General features: G+C 43.6%; 1 protein-coding gene across 1 annotated transcript in view; it reads left to right on the top strand.

Annotated features, from left to right (window-relative positions):
- Nucleotides 1-18873, top strand: part of GPCPD1 (glycerophosphocholine phosphodiesterase 1) — a 168676-nt gene that overhangs the window by 20822 nt on the left and 128981 nt on the right. Inside the window, exons 3-5 of the mRNA XM_082251241.1 lie at nt 954-1044; nt 7813-7897; nt 17174-17249. Of these exons, the coding sequence (XP_082107367.1) occupies nt 954-1044; nt 7813-7897; nt 17174-17249 (252 nt within the window). The remainder of the gene's footprint in view (nt 1-953; nt 1045-7812; nt 7898-17173; nt 17250-18873) is intronic.

Here is an 18873-nt window from a genome sequence, read left to right as displayed (position 1 = left end):
CTTTCCTGTTAAACTCCAGCACTGGGTTGTCACCGCTTCTGCCGGTCACAGACCCTTCCATTTCACCCAGTTTTATTTACAGGGCCACACTCTCTGGCTGTTTCAATGGCTGATCAGGGTTGACGTAACACCTGCACATGTGTGGGAGGCACATCATCATGGTGCAATCAGTGAACTGCACATGCCCAAGAGATGTCATTGGCTGGAGCAGACCTCTATATCTCCTTAATGGTGTAGCTTTAGAAGGTACTTGCAAGTATAGCATATGCTTCAACCACTTGCTGACCTCAATATGCGCGTGTTTTTTAGCTTAAAAATGCCTCTCCATGTTATTCTATGTGTCCATGCACACACAGGCTTTTAGAAGCTGTAAGTGGCATAGGCGTTTTCAAGCTGTATACAGCGTTAAGCCGCGTCAAGCATTTTTTAGCTGAAGTAGTTGGATTTGTGAGTGGAAAATAGAAGAGGGCGGAGAAAGGCTGCTACACGCGCATTAAGGCCAATGCAAAACTCTTGGAAAATAGTTTTTTTACAGCTGCTTTTTCCTGGCTTCGGAACTGGCTTTGCAGCTCGTGTTTTTTTTTTTTTTTTTTTTTAAACGCCCCGTGTGCATGAGGCCTTACTGGGTGAAAACAAAAAGCCTAAAAAAAATACTGCCACCACATCTAGGGACAGGTGAGCTGCAATATATTTTTTGTTTTTTGGGTTTGAGTTTACAGAGATTCTGCTTTTCATATGTTTTATTTCAGTAGAGTTTTATAATTGACTAAGCTTTCTTAGACTTGTCAGCCCATAGGAAAAACAGATTGCATGCATTCGTGGGGAAAATTCGATCTTTAGTGGTACTTATTTCACCTGTAGCAAATTACTCTTCCATGTATAAATTTGGGAACAATCTGGTCTATCCTGGTTTTATATACTTGTGTCTAATAGATAAAATTTATATTTTGCAGGAGAAGTCATTGCGGTGTGTGGGAGTAGTGAAGTATTGGGTGCCTGGAAGCCACAAAATGCCGTCATGCTGCAGCCTGACCCCAATGATTGGTAAGTAAAGGAGGGGGTACCATGTGTCTCTGCTGCTTTTCTTGCTTGTTCATTTATTTATTGTAAAGAGAGCTTGCCCTTGGACTATGCCACCCTTTTTGGTAAGGATGATATATATAATATGGTGTTCAGCTTTTGGGATTGCAGACCTTCTCCCTAAAACAAGAAAAGATAAATCTGCATGTAATAAACAATGCAGTAATGTGTACAAATTGTTGTATTGCTAAAAATAAACCCTTTAAAGTGCTACCTAGCTTTATCTGGGCACCACAAACTGAAAATGCTTTTTAATTATTTTCTAGCATTTCTAGGTGTGGCCGTCTTGAGTAAGGGAAGATGATTCATGTAGCATTTACTTCCTGGAATCCTATCTTTCCTTAGCTCAGGCATGCAGGCAGGATGGCATGCTTAGCAGAGAAAGCCCCTCCTCCAATGCTCAGATTTGCTCAAGATTTGTTCATTTGCAAACTTGAAAGTATTATTCCTAAGCCTCGGTTCACACTAGGGCGACCTGTGAGGCGCGTGACAGGTCGCCGCAGGTCGCCTCCCATAGGGAAGCTGCGGACCCGTTCTAATAGGAGCGACACAAGTCGCTCCGACCTAGAAAAAGGGTCCGGAGCTTCTTTGGGGCGATCAGGAGGCGACCGCCATAGACTTCAATGTTATGAAGTCCGTGGCGGCCGCTCCGAGTTCGCGGCGCGCTGCTCGCACCGCGATCTCGGAAGTCGCCCCTGAAAGTAGCGTCGCGCTAGTGTGAACCGGCGCTAAAAAAACAAAAAAAAAACAAACCTATTGCAAGAATAAATACACCCCAAAAAGTCTTGGGAGCAAATGTGCAAATTTAAATTTTAGACAACAAAATCCTAATTTAACAAGAATTCAACTACAGGTGAGTGTAATTATTCATTAAGCAGGTGTCCAGCAGACGATTATAAAACGGCGTTACTTAACAAAGAAAAACTCCCTCCCATTTCATGCTGTCAGCAATGGCACCACATGGAAGAGAAATGTCACAAGGCCTGAGAAAGAAAATCATTTCTTTACACAAGGAAGATGAAGGCTACAAGAAGATCAGCAAAGCTTTACTTATCTGTCAGAATACGGGAGAAAAAGTAATACAAAGATGGAACTGCAACCATCTCACAGAGACGTCCAGGCCGTCCACGGAAGTTAACACCTCGACAGGAGACTGGGGGTCTCCTGGGAGTGCAGGGGGGGTGTGTAATGTAAAGGCGGCTTTATAATAAAAGGGGGTATGTACTGAGCATTGGGGGAACTGTGAAATGTATAGGGGGGGGGGCTGTGAAATGTATAGGGGGGGGCTGTGAAATGTATAGGGGGGGGCTGTGAAATGTAAAGGGAGACTGTATAATGAAAGGAGTGTACTGTTATTTTTAAATATTTAAAATGTTTTTTTCCTGAAACTTCCCTCTTAAAATAAAGGTGCGTGTTATACGCCGATAAATACGGAATTAACCTTACTTTCATGTAATGAGCTAAACAAATGTTCTATAAAACTCAGTGTTATCAAAATTTTGGAAATTGTTCTTGTGTTCATTGAGATATTGATTAAAATTTTACTTTTCAAAAGGGTGTACTCATTTATGCTAAGCACTGTATATAAACAATTACTATATTTTTGTGTGTGTGTGTGTGTCTTTTTATACCTGTCTGCCTGTACCTCAGATACAGGCAGACAGTTATGCCCCGTACACACGCAACGATTATCGGCCGACCGATCGTCCGTCTTTTGTCCAGTGTTGTTGTGTTGGTTGGAATGTGCCTAGACTGCACATGAATTTTCTCGGCCAACAAAAATCTACTTCAGAAGTGATGTCATGTGCTGGTTAACTTTCCGTGTGTTTTTTCTTCTCTGAGCATGCCCAGTCTTGCTCATCAGATTTTTGTCTGCCGAAATCTGTAATGACTGACGGAAAATCGGCCGTTGTGGTGACGGCCAACAAAAATTTTATAGCATGCACACCAGATTTTTTTCGGCCGAAAAGTTGGAGTCGGTTGTCGGCAGCATCATACTAACAAGCCGAAAAACGGCCGATCGGACGTTGGCCGAAAATTCACGGCCGACAATCGTTGCGTGTGTACGAGGCATAACTGAATGACAGGAAGATCAATGAACTACCTAGAATGCTCATCAGTGCCCTGAAAGTTGAGAACCTCAAACCGTAAGCTGCAAAGGCTGACAGTACTTGTAGTTTGTTAATTCACAGAACTCTGTGAATGAATAGTGCCTCTGAGTGGGCGAAGCCTCACATGACCATGCTCTTTTTGAATAGTGACAGCGGGTACAGGGAGATGATCCCCAGTCTGTCACAGGGAGGGGGAGGAGAGCAGGCAGATGTTGAAAATGTTTGTTTCACCCTAAATATGGGGTGAATTCCAGGTGAACTTATGTTTTAAAACAAGTAAATATAATATACCTTTCTATCTGTTTACTAATGCTAACAACATAGGGGTGAAAAATAATTGTTTAACCGCTTGCTGACCGCCGCACGACTATTTACTGCGGCGGTCAGCCTGTGAGGGTCTAGGGAGCAAGCGCGCGCCCCCGTACCCCCCCCCCCCCGCGTGTGACCGGCGGACCCGATGTCCGCCGGTGCAGAGGGAGAAAGGCAGGCGGCTGATGTAAACAAGCCGCCTGTCATTCTCCCCTGTGTAGGAATAGTGATTATACGGTTCTACTATGTAGGACCGTTGATCACTGTTCCTACACCTCAAGCCACAGCCAATCACAGTTAGAATCACTCCCCTAGGGACACACATAACCCCTCCCTCTCCAAAAAAGTTAACCCCTTCACTGCCAGTGTAATTTTACAGTAACAGTGCATATGTATAGCACTGATTACTGTAGAAATGTCACTGGTACTCCCAAAAGTGTCAAATGTCAGTCAAGGGTCCGATCTGTCCGCCGCAATGTCGCAGTACCGCAAAAAAAAAATCGCAGATCGCCGCCATTACGTGTTTAAAAAAAAAAACAACAAAAATGACAAAAGCTTTCTCTTTGTTAGTAAACGCGATAACTTTTGCGCAAACCAATCAAAATACGCTTTTTTTTTTACCAAACCTATGTAGCATAAAACAAATTGGCCGAAAAATGTTAAAAAATTTGGATTTTTACATTTTTCATATAAAAAAAAAATGTGAAAAATATTGTTATTTTTGCAAAATTACGCTCTTTTTTTGTTTATAGCGCATGATCAAAAAATCGCACAGGTGATCAAATACCACCAAAAGAAAGCTCTGTTTGTGGGGAAAAAAAGGACGTCAAATTCGTTTAGGTACAGCGTCGCGCAATTGTCCGTTAAAGTCACGCAGTGTCGAATCGCAAAAAACCCCCTGGTCGGAATGGGGGTAAAATCTTCCGGGGCTTAAGTGGTTAAGCGAGTTTCATTGCTCTTGAACTTTCTTCCACTTCTGGTTCCCTGAGGCACTGGTGATGCTGCCCTGGCCTCACAGCTACCCCTATGGGATGCTATGTCACAAGTGCCTTCCAGAGAGTTGTCTCTGTCCAACATCTTTTTGGAAACTCAGTTTACAGTGTTTGAATTGTTCCCTTGCATCAGTTGGGTCCAGTTTTCAGCTTATATTCGGGATTCCACCTGCATGAAGTACCGTAATCTGTTGTCCCTGAGCTTGTATGGTATCTTCCAGGTGCTGTGGTTTACACCTTATGTACACAGGCTTATAAAATGCTGCTGCTAAGGTGTCTGGCTGTAACATGTGAACACAGCTGCATGTTATTTACCCACCTGCAAATGGCGCTACAGCCAAATGACAGTAGAATCAAAATTAAAACAGCGCTAGCATATGTAAAAACTTAAAACATTAATAGTAATAATGTGCAAATAGTGTTATAAATATATGCAAGTGGTGTGAACCAATTTTATAAAGTTCTTTCATTAAAGTGAACAGTGAAATGCAAAAGTGCTCCAGTGCAGAAATGTATTATAATAAATATATATATATATATATATATATATATATATATATATATATATATATACACACACAATATATGTGTGTGTATATGTATGTATGTGTGTGTGTGTGTGTGTGTATGTGTGTGTGTATATATATATATATATATATATATATATATATATATATATATATATATATATATATATATATATATATATATATATATATATATATATATATATATATATATATATATATATATATATATAATGTGGTGCTCCAGGTGACGGTGACCCCTCTCGGTTCCCCACTCACCAGAACTGCAGATATATAATGCCTGAGATGAATGAAATATTGCACAAGGAATTCTTCTGTAGGATGCCGTATGGTACCAGGTATTTTCTTATATGGAACTGGTCCTAGTCATCTCCATAAACCCCAAATTGAAAAAAAGGCCGCATACGGTGAAGTACGTTTTTTAAAGCAATTTATTAGATTGCTCCAAGTGGAGAAAACATACTCACAAAACGGGGATGAGAAACAAGCAGTGTATATGTGACAGAATCTTGTGGACGCCGCTATTCGCGTGCGTTCCACGGCCGATCCAGGAAGTGTAACTGGAAATGACGATGCGTCAGAGCCGTACCGGAAGTGCGTCAACGCGTTTCGCCTGCCTACTGGGCGTTTTCAATGACATGACTTTAATGAAAGGACTTGGTTCACACCACTTGCATATATTTATAGCACTATTTGCACATTATTACTATTAATGTTTTAATTTTTTTTACATGCTAGCGCTGTTTTAATTTTGATTCTACTATCTTATCTAATGCCCTCGTACACACGCATCGATTATTGGCTATGAATTTTCCGGTAATGTCCGATCGGCCGATTTTCGGCTTGTCAGTATGATGCTTTCGACAACCGACTCCGACTTTTCGGCCTAATAAAATCTGGTGTGCAGGCTATAAAATTTTTTTTGGCCGTCAGCACAACGGCCGATTTTCCGTCAGTCAGTACAGATTTCGGCAGACAAAAATCTGATGAGCAAGACTGGGCATACTCAGAGAAGAAAAAACACACGGAAAGTAAACCAGCACATGACATCACTTCTGAAGTAGATTTTTGTTGGCTGAGAAAATTTGTGCACAGTCTAGGCACATTCCAACCAACAAAACACCACTCTGGACAAAAGTCGGACGATCGGTCACCCGATAATCGTTGCGTGTGTACGAGGCTTAAGTCTTTACTTAGCGCAACAGCAGCTGCATCACATTTTGAACATATCTTTTTATTTCATTTTTATCAATTTCTTTATTTCTGGTAAAGAGCGCGGGTTTAAATTAATTTTTTACAGCCAAATGACAGTTAAAGCCCAGTGGTCCAGTTCTGGGAGGACATCTGTTGATTTCCTCCCAGAACCACACCCTCTGCGTTTGCAGTATGCACCCAGCGCACTCTGATTGCTGTGTCTTTCGGACACTGGGCCAACCACAGCAGCCCTTTACCACGTGAGAAGCCGTGTCCAATCACAGCTGATTACGATGTCAAAACCCAGGTACCCTCTCCCACTTCCTGGTAAGATCCCTGCAATTGTCGTGCGGCAATCAACGCAATTTCTGGCCCCTCCTCCAATTCAACCCCCCCCCCCCCCCCCCGGCTGCCTTCTGGGTGAAACATAGGTCCCAGAAGACACAGCAGGACCATTCAGAAAGCACAGGGGTCTTGTGCATGTGCAGTAGAAGACAGGCTGTGCAGCCGCATGGCTTAATTTCCTGTTTCCCTATGTGAAGACGGCAGCGCCTGCACCTGGAGCCGATGGATGGATCCGCTTTGGGTGCCGACCTCGTGGGATCCCTGGACAGGTAAGTGTCCTTCTATTTAAAGTCAGCAGCTACAGTATTTGTAGCTGCTGACTTTTAATTTTTCCCCCGCAGGCTGAAACTACTCCTTAAATACCACCAAAAGAGAAATGTCATGAGTACAGTGTTGCATGACCGCGCAATTGTCATTCAAAGTGTTACAGCGCTGCAATCTGAAAATTGGCCTGGGCAGGAAGGGGGTGAAAGTGCCCTCTAGGCAAGTTGATCATACAGCTATACACATGTGGACAAATAAAAATAGCAGCGCTTAGAATATATGTTCCAAAAAAGTCCTTCAGTGTGATCTGAATAAGCACTGTGAAAAGAAACCAACATATCCACCCCTAAGGAAACTAAAGCATGCAGCCTCTTACCAGATAACACTGGATTAACAGCAGTCTGATATAGCATGTGTATAAATATAGTGTGTGTGTATATATATATATATATATATATATATATATATATATACACACACTTACACTATTTTATTTATATATATATATATAATATATACACACACACACAAACATATGTGTATATGTTTTCCCCTTTTTTTAATAAGTGATCACATACCCTCTGTTCTCAACTGCATAAGGAGCTCAGAGAGCTGGGGGAGGAGAAACAGCAGCACACTGATCTTCTTCCCAGTGAATGGCTTTGCAGGGGGTATTGTCAGGACAAGTTTGATCATTGAAGGAGGGCAGGCTGAGCTCCCCTCCCCGCACAACTAGAGAACTGACCATACAGTGCTTTCATTCCTAGTGTGGTCAGTTTTCAATAGGAAAACAGAGGGACTGTCAGGAGCACCAAGGATTTCACACAAAGGAAGAGATACAAAGTGAACAGGAGACCTCTTCATACAAGTGTATGGTACCGCGGGGCACATATCAGGAATATGAACTGTTGGGGGTAACATATTCTTTAGTTGTATAGTGATAAATGTCCCTGTGTTCCTTCATTACAGTATGGTCTGGAGAACATATGTTACACTCCCAAAAGGAACAGAAGTACAATATCGATATTTCAAGGGCTTCTTTCTGGAACCAAGGGTATGTTGGTTTTATTTGTCCTCGAGTGCACTAAATGTTTAGATTTACATTGTAGAATGCAGAGCTGCTCTATAGGTCTGCTCCTGGTGAAGAGCGTCCTCTGAATTCAGCCTACATTTGTCTGCCTTGTCATCCATAGTGCTGAAAATACATCTACATCTAGGCTGCAAATTAGTGTAAATAATAAGCTTGTATTGAGGGCTATTTCTCTTAAGTTACATAGTTAGTCTGGTTGAAAGAAGTCCGTCCAGTTCAATCCACAGAGCTGGCTATACACGGTTCTAAATTCAGCCAAATCCTGCAGAATCAGGCTAAATTTCAGTTGCAAGTGGCCCTGCTGGCACCACTAAGCTCAACAAAAGTCCATTGAAAAATTGATGGAGTTTGGTTGAAAAGTGAGTACATACAAACGGATACGGTCACTGTTCAGGTATTTAGACAGCTACAGGGGGTGCGGTTGCTTGAATACAATAGCCAGCAGTGCAGATTCCTCCATCAATATCCATCACAGGGTTAAATTGGTTGTAAAACCTCAGACATTAAAGAACTATTTCATCTTTCCCCACACTTTACATGGTTTGTTTGAGCCAAGCTGGCCCAAAAGAACTGCGTCCTTCACTAACTAACCTGTGAGGCCGCTGGATGTGCGGTATAAACCGTATGTAGCTGCATCCACATACAGCATACCGCACTGTGTTCCGGGTGCGAGCCGACACGTCCTGTCTCATACCTGGAACACAGATCAGTCTACAGCAGCGGCGCTCAGCCGCTCAGAACAAGCAATATATTCTATAAGTGAATACAAAGCTTCGTCTGGCAGAGGCAGGCTGATGTCACAACTTCTGACTCAGCCAATCGGAGGAAGCTTTGTATTCATCGCTTGCTATGAGTGGCTGAGCGCTGCTGCGGTAGACTCCTCTGTGTTCCAGGTATGAGACCGGAAGTGTCGGCTCGCACCCAGAACACGGCGCGGTATGCTGTGTGTGGCCGCAGCTACATACAGTTTATACCGCAGATACAGCGGCCTCACAGGTTAGTAAGGAATATAGTTTGTTTAGGCCAGCTTGGCCCAAACTAACTATATAAAGTGTGTGAAAAGATGGATTAGTTCTTTTAAATATGAACAAATCCTATCCCTCTATAGCAGGGATATGCAAACTGTGGCCCTCCAGCTGTTTCAAAACTACAAGTCCCATCATGCCCCTGCCACTGGGTGTCATGCTTGTGGCTGTCAGAGTCTTGCTATGCCTCATGGGACTTGTAGTTCTGCATCAGCTGGAGGGCCACAGTTTGCATATCCCTGCTCTACAGTGTGTACTTGTCTCACTCCAGAGCACGAAGTGTAATCTCCTGTCTGCTGCTTCCTTCTGCTATCAGCATGAATCACTTCTGACAAGTTTTCCTGACACCAACAGAAAAAAGGTGACAGGAGGGAGATCTAGCTGATTGACAACCTCAGCTCTGTTCCTGTGTGAAGGTGGGCGTGTCCCTTTCCTCCACTCGGCTGTCAGTGCTCTCCTGGGGAGCTCTGCCGAGTGTAATTTCATCTCTCTGCCTCCTTTTTTCTGAACTCTCAGACAAACTTCTACATTTTTGGGTTTGAATGGCTATAGAGGAGAACGATGCAGATAAACAGGTACAACTTATATAGGAGGATTTGTTTTTATCCCTGTGTATCACTTGAGGTTAGTCACTTCACTGGGTATATGTGAGGGTTTACAACCACTTTTAAGTGTGGATGGAAGAATCAATTGATGTTTGTCTTGTGAAACAAGTACACATAGCTATGTATTAGGCCCCTTTCACACGGGCGCATTGCCCGATCGAGTCCGTTCTGCTCAGCGGGGGATCCATCCGCCGATCCCAGCTGAGCAGACGGATGACAGCTCTGTCTCCATTCTGTGTGCAGAGATGGAGGTGTCAGATCCCTGCTGTCCTCTATGGGGAGATCGGATGAGAACGGGGACCGCCTGTCCATTCTCATCCGATCCGATCCTCCAGACGGATTGAAAATGGGGTTTCCATCCATCTGGATTTCACGGATCGGATAGCAGCAGGTGTCAGCAGACATGTCTCCGCTGACACCCGCTGCCCCATAGGGATGCATGGAGGATCCGATCAGGTCCGCCTGAAAAACTGACAGGCGGATCGGATTGGATCGCCCGTGTGAAAGGGGCCTTGCAAGCTTCACCAGTGACCTCATCTTTCATTCAGCTGCATATACTTATTCACACTTGACCTTCATTCGATTATTCACATGAATCTTTTGTTTTAGCATATGGCCATACTGGAAATGCAGAGCTCTTTTAGTATGAAGTCATTTGCACCTTCCATTGTATAGTTTGTGTGAAGTATAGTTAAAGGCTGACTCCACCTTTAGGCCCATGTTACTCCTGTACTTGAGGTGGAACAGGTTTATAATGGGACCCACCACCACTACCCTCATACTGTGGTTTGCAGCCAGATTTGTGAAAAAAAATAATACATGCATTTTTTTTTTCTTTTGCTGCAAATATATGTGCATTTATTATTTTTTTTTTTGCTAAAGGAAGACTTGGCCTTTAAAGGAAAACTCTGGGAATCAGCAAAACAAAGTGTAATAAATACGTAAAGGGAATAGCTATTTATCCCCTTCTGTTCTACTGCTTCCAGCTCCTTATTCTTGGGTATTAAAGCTGATCTCCAGCTTTATTTTCAGCTTTAAATAGATTGTTTGACCCAAATAAACTATTTCCCCTCACTAATGTGCAGGCGTTGGATGTGCTGTATACAGTGGGTACGGAAAGTATTCAGACCCCCTTAAATTTTTCACTCTTTGTTATATTGCAGCCATTTGCTAAAATCATTTAAGTTCATTCTTCTTCCTCATGAATGTACACATAGCACCCCATACTGACAGAAATACACAGAATTGTTGACATTGTTGCAGATTTATTAAAAAAGAAAAACTGAAATATCACATGGTCCTAAGTATTCAGACCCTTTGCTCAGTATTTAGTAGAAGCCCCCTTTTGATCTAATACAGCCAGGAGTCTTTTTGGGAAAGATGCAACAAGTCTTTCACACCTGGATTTGGGGATCCTCTGCCATTCCTCCTTGCAGATCCTCTCCAGTTCTGTCAGGTTGGATGGTAAACGTTGGTGGACAGCCATTTTTAGGTCTCTCCAGAGATGCTCAATTGGGTTTAAGTCAGGGCTCTGGCTGGGCCATTCAAGAACAGTCACGGAGTTGTTGTGAAGCCACTCCTTCGTTATTTTAGCTGTGTGCTTAGGGTCATTGTCTTGTTGGAAGGTAAACCTTCGGCCCAGTCTGAGGTCCAGAGCACTCTGGAGAAGGTTTTTGTCCAGGATATCCCTGTACTTGGCCGCATTCATCTTTCCCTCGATTGCAACCAGTCGTCCTGTCCCTGCAGCTGAAAAACACCCCCACAGCATGATGCTGCCACCACCATGCTTCACTGTTGGGACTGTATTGGACAGGTGATGAGCAGTGCCTGGTTTTCTCCACACATACCGCTTAGAATTAAGGCCAAAAAGTTCTATTTTGGTCTCATCAGACCAGAGAATCTTATTTCTCACCATTTTGGAGTCCTTCAGGTGTTTTTTAGCAAACTCCATGCGGGCTTTCATGTGTCTTACACTGAGGAGAGGCTTCCGTCGGGCCACTCTGCCATAAAGCCCCGACTGGTGGAGGGCTGCAGTGATGGTTGACTTTCTACAACTTTCTCCCATCTCCTGACTGCATCTCTGGAGCCCAGCCACAGTGATCTTTGGGTTCTTCTTTACCTCTCTCACCAAGGCTCTTCTACCCCGATAGCTCAGTTTGGCCGGACGGACAGCTCTAGGAAGGGTTCTGGTCGTCCCAAACGTCTTCCATTTGAGGATTATGGAGGCCACTGTGCTCTTAGGAACCTTAAGTGCAGCAGAAATCTTTTTGTAACCTTGGCCAGATCTGTGCCTTGCCACAATTCTGTCTCTGAGCTCTTCAGGCAGTTCCTTTGACCTCATGATTCTCATTTGCTCTGACATGCATTGTGATCTGGAAGGTCTTGTATAGACAGGTGTGTGGCTTTCCTAATCAAGTCCAATCAGTATAATCAAACACAGCTGGACTCAAATGAAGGTGTAGAACCATCTCAGGGATGATCAGAAGAAATGGAAAGCACCTGAGTTAAATATATGAGTGTCACAGCAAAGGGTCTGAATACTTAGGACCATGTGATATTTCAGTTTTTCTTTTTTAATAAATCTGCAACAATGTCAACAATTCTGTGTTTTTCTGTCAGTATGGGGTGCTATGTGTACATTCATGAGGAAGAAGAATGAACTTAAATGATTTTAGCAAATGGCTGCAATATAACAAAGAGTGAAAAATTTAAGGGGGTCTAAATACTTTCCGTACCCACTGTAAGCTATATGTAGATGAGGCTGTATACAGTATGCAGCACTGTGTTTTGGGTGTGCTATATGTAGATGAGGCTGTATACAGTATACAGCACTGCGTTCTGGGTGTGCTATATGTAGATGAGGCTGTATACAGTATACAGCACTGCGTTCTGGGTGTGCTATATGTAGATGAGGCTGTATACAGCACTGTGTTCTGGGTGTGACCGGAGACCACCTTGTCTCACACCCAGAACAAAATAGTGTTGGTCTGAGCGGCGCTTCTCCATTATTTTTTTGCAGGCTTTATATAGCGCTAACAATTTGCGCAGCGCTTTACAACATGAGGGTAGACCGTACAATTAAATACAGTAAGAACCAGAGAGCCCTGCTCGTTAGAGCTTACAATCTAAGAGGGAGGATCTAGAGATACAAGAGGTAATAACTGTGGGGGGATGGGCTGATGGAGAAAAAAAATGCACAGTTGTTAGGTGGGGCCAGATAGGCTTCACTGAAGAGATGAGTTTTCAGGGATCATCTGAAAGTGTACAGAGTAGGAGATAGTTGGACAGATTGGGGTAGAGAATTCCAGAGGATGGGAGAGGCTCTGGAGAAGTCCTGGAGACGAGAATGGGATGAGGTGACGAGGGAGCTAGAAGGCTGGAGATCTTTGGAGGAACAAATAGTAACCAAATAGTTTTAATTTGAGACCAGGTTAGTGATGTAGCTGGGGGCAGAGTTGTGGATGACTTTGTACATTATTTGTTAGTATCTTGAATTTAAATCGTTGGGTGAATACAAAGCTTCCTCTGATCAGCGGAGTCAGAGATTGTGACATCATGAACCCATTGCTCTCACTCAGCCAATCAGAGGAAGCTTTGTAATTACTGATAGAATACAAAGCTTTCTCTGCAGGAACCCACTGCTCTGACTCAGCCAATCAGAGGAAGCTTTGTAATTACTGATAGAATACAAAGCTTCCCCTGATCAGCGGAGTAAGAGATTGTGACATCATGAACCCATTGCTCTGACTTAGCCAATCAGAGGAAGCTTTGTAATTACTGATAGAATACAAAGCTTCCTCTGATCAGCGGAGTAAGAGATTGTGACATCATGAACCCATTGCTCTGACTCAGCCAATCAGAGGAAGCTTTGTAATTACTGATAGAATACAAAGCTTTCTATGAACGGCTGAGCGCCGCTCAGACTGACGCCATTCTGTTCCAGGTATGAGACCGAAAGGTACCCGGAACGCAGAGCTGTATACTGTATGTAGCCTCCGCAACGTACAGCTTTTACAGCACATCCAGTGGCTGCACATGTTAGTGAAGGAAGTCGTTTGTTTGGGCCAGCTTGGCCCCAATTATCTATTTAAACTGAAACTAAAGCTGGAGATCAAATTAGATTAAATTCTGCATTTACAAATACCTTTCAATAGCAATCAGCGGATATTGCAGGTTGTCTTAATCTGTGCTAGCAAATGATTTACTTTTATTAGTAACTATACTGTTTACTTTAGTAAAACATGATTATAAAACTACTGGTGTCTAGACAGCATTTTCGGATGTTTTCTGAAAGTCTACAAATCATCTGTCACTGAATGAATGTGTAACGTTCCTAAATCATATGTGAACCCTCACCTTGTAAAACAACCCATACAGTTTAAAATGGAGATGCAAGGCAGAACATTTGTGTGTGTGTGTGTGTGTGTGTGTGTGTGTGTATATCTCATTATAAATGCTTTTTTTTTCCCTCCCTTTTTTTTTTTTTCTAAGTGACCACATGACCTCTGTTCTGAGCTGCATAGGGGCATAGAGAGCTGGCGGTGGAGAAACAGCAGTACACTGATCTTCCCAGCAAATGGCTGTGAAGGGGGCGTGTCAGCACAAGTCTTGACTATTGAAGGACAGGCAAGCTGTTCTCTCATCACAGCCAGAAAACTGACCACACTGAGATGGGTGTGCTCTTATGCCTAGCATGGGCAGTTTGAAATAAAAAAAAAAAAAAGCAGGGACTGGATGGATCACCAGGGATTTCACACAAAGAAAGCAATACAAAGAGAACAGAATACTATATAACACAAGTACATGGTACAGCTGGCACATATCAGGAATATGAAATGTTGGGGTAACATGTTCTTTAACATTTCTTGTTCAAGATTAACGTATAACTAAAGGCAACACTTTTTATTTTTTCTTTCTTTTTTTGTATAGAGGAGAGATGGATTAGAACCCCTGTCAGTTTTTATTGCGGTCTGCGTCCCAGTTAGAGATTCACTATTTGTCCTCTTTACCATTATTGAAAGTAAAAGAAAATCCCAAGCATTGGGTTGTCCCCAGAAAAGTAAAGAGGAAGTAGGGTAGTAGAGGGGAACTCTTCCAATGGGGACAATAGTCCTGGTGAACTTTAAGGATTTCCTTAAAGCGGAATGCCCCCAAACCACCACCACCCCCCCCCCCCCTCTAAAAATGTAAAAGTCAGCAGCCGCACCTACTATAGCTGCTGACTTTTAATATTGGGGCACTTACCTGTCCAGGAATCCCATGATGTCGGCAACCTGGCCGATGTTTCCATCAGCTGTCAGGTGCTGCTGCTGCCATTGCCAGTAAGGGAACCCAGCAGTGAAGCCTTACGGCTTCATAGCCAGTTCCCTAAAGCGCGTTCACAAAGCGCACTGCACTCTTACTGGCCTGGCAGCAGGGTAAAGAGGAGGGGGGCAAACCTGCTGATGTACCTCGCCGCGATGAGTTCCCAACTGAAGTGGGGGACAGGGTACCCGCTAACACCCTCCCGAAAGGTGCCAAATCAGGCACCGGAGGGGGGTGGAATTGGATAAGCGTATGTTCCACTTTTGGGTGGAACTCCGCTTTAGCCACTTGCCGACAGCCCTATAGCGGTTTTACTGCTAAAGGGCAGCCGTGCTGCCCAGGATCACGTACCAATACCTGACCCTGCATTTCCGGATACGCGCTGCCATAGGCTCACTTCCACTGTGACTCTACACAGCTGGAGCCGATTAGTGGGTCCTGCGGACTCTTATGTCCATTGGCAGCCGCTGATCATTTAGGACACAGGCAGAACGGTAATCTGCTTATGTAAACAAGGCAGATCGCAGTTCTGTCAGTAGGGAAGATATGGATCCTGTGTTCCTGCAAAGCAGGGACAGGGATCTATGCCTTCCCATAGTAAAAGCACATCCTACAGTAAGAAAACACCAGCTAGGCACACATTTAACCCTTTGATTGCCCCTGATGTTATCCCCTTCCCTGCCACTGTCATTAGTACAGTGACGGTGCATGTTTTTAGCACTGATCACTGTATTAGTGTCACTGGTCCCCAAAAAAGTTAGTGTCCAATTTTTCCGCTGCAATATCCCAATCCTGCTATAAGTCTCTGATTGCCGCTGTTCCGGGAAAAAACCATACCCATGAAAATTCCCTACCCTCTTCACTTCCGGTGCACTTATGTCATTGAACAGCTGAGCAGCTTACCACTGCGCATGCTCACAGCTCTGGAGGGTAGGGAATTTTCACTGGTAGTGTTTTGTAATGTTACACCGCATCAGCTGTTGCTGCTGCAACATGAAATAATTTCCGCTCATACCCCTGTCACTTCCCTGATCTCGGCTACTGTAAAAGCGGCGGCGGGTCTATAAAAAAATATAAATCACGGAGTCGAGATCTCGTGATTTATATTTTCATACACCCGCCACTTTTACATTTTGTAGCCGAGATCGGGGAAGTGACAGGGGTAGGAGCGGAGATGATTTAATGTAACAGCTGATCCGGTGTAACGTTGCATAACACTACCCCGTGAGAATTCCCTACCTTCCGGAGCTGTGGGCATGCGCACTGCTATGCTGCTCAGCTATTCCATGATGTATGTAAACAGGAAGTGACGGGGGTATGGAATTCTCACGAGGTAGGGTTTTTTAACATTACACCGCCATTACTAGTAGAAAAAAAAAACTTCCATAAATGTATCCCATAGTTTGGTTTGCACAAAAGTTATAGCGTTTACAATCAATGTACGCTTATTGGGATTTTTTTTTTTCACTAAAAATATGTAGCAGAACATATACAGTATTGGCCTAAACTGATGAAGAAATTAGATTTTTGGGTCTTCTAGCAGTGTTCTTTCCAAAATTGCCAGTCATTTTTTGTTTATATCGCAAAAAATAAAAAATGCAGAGGTGATCAAATGCCACCAAGAGAAAGCTCTATTTGTGGGGGAAAAAGGACATCAATTTTAATTGTGTACAGTGTCGCACGACCACGCAATTGTCAGAGTAACGTAGTGCTGTATCGCAAACATTGAGGAAAGGGGGGGGGGGTAAATCTTCCAGAGCTGAAATGATTAATTTTCAGGGATTTCCTCTCACGAAGTGAAGGTGTTTCCCCAATGAGACACAGATGGCAAAATTATAATAATCTGACAGGGGTTCTAACCCTCCTCGCTCTATCCAAATGGGAAGAAAAAAAATGCCTACAGTTCTACTTTATTTATAATGTGCAAAATGTGTTTTGGTTTCTTTGTGTCTTACTTTTGTGTTACAGCTTTGTGCATGTGTTTTTTTTTTTTTTTAGCTTTTTGGCTGTGCCTACTACAGTGATTTCTAACTTGCATAGGAATCCCACTGGTATGGCACATGCTTAGTTACATTGGTTCATGCTGGTCCAAAAAATATTAAAAGTCAGCTTTTAATATAAACCTCTGTCTAAGATCACTCTGTCCCTTTCTTCAGGTATAGAAAAATCTTTTCTAATAATTTATGGTTACATTGTTTCCCTGACAGTGACTGGGTGACTGAATGTAATCATGTTAGGATAAATTTTGGGGGTAAAGTGGTGTAATTCTGTACGTGAATGCAGTTCTTTAACTTTTTAACTTGCAGAACACCGGCGGTCCATGCCAAGTCATAGTTCACAAGTGGGAGACCCATCTACAGCCACGATCGATAAATCCTTTAGGTATGGCCATTTACTGCAAGGGATCTTGTATCAGATTTCCTACACACAGCATGGCGAATGAATAAAAATACATAAAGGCTTATTAATTAAGGCAGGGCAAAGTGCAGTAACTCATATTGACTTTTTCCTCATCTGGTCACAATAAATTGTATAGCAGATTTCTTTTAAACCTAAAAAATAAAACTTGTGGTGGGGTTTTTAAGTCACAACTTACACAATAGTCCAGTGTATGAAATCGGAAATTTTATTACAAAATTGTAACACTAAAACACATTAATTTTAAAAATTTCCAAGACTCTTCCTTTTTGCTATATCTAATTCATCATCCTTAGAGCCGGTTCACACTGCCATGACTTAGTCGCCTGACATGTAGCGCTCCATTCTGTGCAATGGAACCGTTCTAATCAGAGCAAGGGCTCTTTCACGCGGTCCGCCTCCATAGGCGGATCCGTGCTGCTCAGCGGGGATCGATCCGCGATTCCCGCTGAGCCGGCGGATGACGGCTCCGTCTCCGCTTGCAGTGCGGAGAGGGAGTAGTCACAGCCCCCGCTGCTCTCTATGGGGAATCTGATGAGAGCGGACCGCCTTTCCGCTTTCATCTGATCCCATCCGATCCCCAGGACGGATGGAAAAAAGGGTTTCAGGACAGGATCGGATGCGGATGGCAGCGGGTGTCAGCGGACATGTCACCGCTGACATCCGCTGCTCCATAGGGCTGAATGGGGCATCCGATAAGATCCGCCTAAAAAAACTGACAGGCGGATCTGATCGGACCGCCCGTGTGAAAGAGCCCTAACTCAAGTCGCTCCGACTTAGAAAAAGGTTCCTGCACTACTTTGGAGCGAAGTCGGAGCGACTTGCATTGACTTCTATTAGAGAAGTCGTTTGCAAGCCGCGATTAAAGTTGTGCTGCACGTGCAGCTTCAAAGTCGGGGGAACTTTGATTCGCCCCGGTGTGAACCGGGTCTTATGGTTTACATGTTTAACAATTAGTGGACCAAACCACTCCAATTTTATTTTCTGTGAACTCGTCAATTTACATGATTTTATGTCTCAACGTGTTTCTTGAATAATCACTTCTTCAGGAGCAGGCGATAGGGTGATAACGAATAGATACTCTAAACACCATGGAAAACAACATACAATATCAATTTCCACAAGTCAATACAAATAACTCGTGTATTGCAAGATCCACGTGTTGCCTGAGAGTACCTGAATCTCCTCCTCAGGGGGAGATGTTCTATGCGGGACTCAAACGATCCAAGAAGGGGACCCAAAAATAGGGCAGCTGATGAGACCTCCCCCCTGATGAGTTCCCCCCTTAGCAAGCCGCTTGCTATGGGGGCACTTGTGCTCGCTCCCGAGCCCTGCTCTGTGTGACACACAAAGTGGGGCTCAACCCCGCCCCAGCTTCCTCATCACAGGCTCTGATATCAGTGGGCGCTAATGGCTCCCGCTGCTGTATCTGAGTCAATAAAAAGCAAGAGAGCTGAGAGAGCCTCGGCTCTCATGTACATTACTGGATCAAGATCAGGCTCAGGTAAGTATTGGGGCAGGGGGAGCTTCATGCAGAAGGTTTTTTACTTTACTGCATAAAATGTCTTTTATTATTTGTTTGTTAGCA

This window comes from Pelophylax lessonae, assembly GCF_965119305.1.
Source record: "Pelophylax lessonae genome assembly, chromosome: 3".
NCBI classification, from domain to species: domain Eukaryota; kingdom Metazoa; phylum Chordata; class Amphibia; order Anura; family Ranidae; genus Pelophylax; species Pelophylax lessonae.
This window is presented reverse-complemented; position numbering and strand designations above follow the sequence as displayed.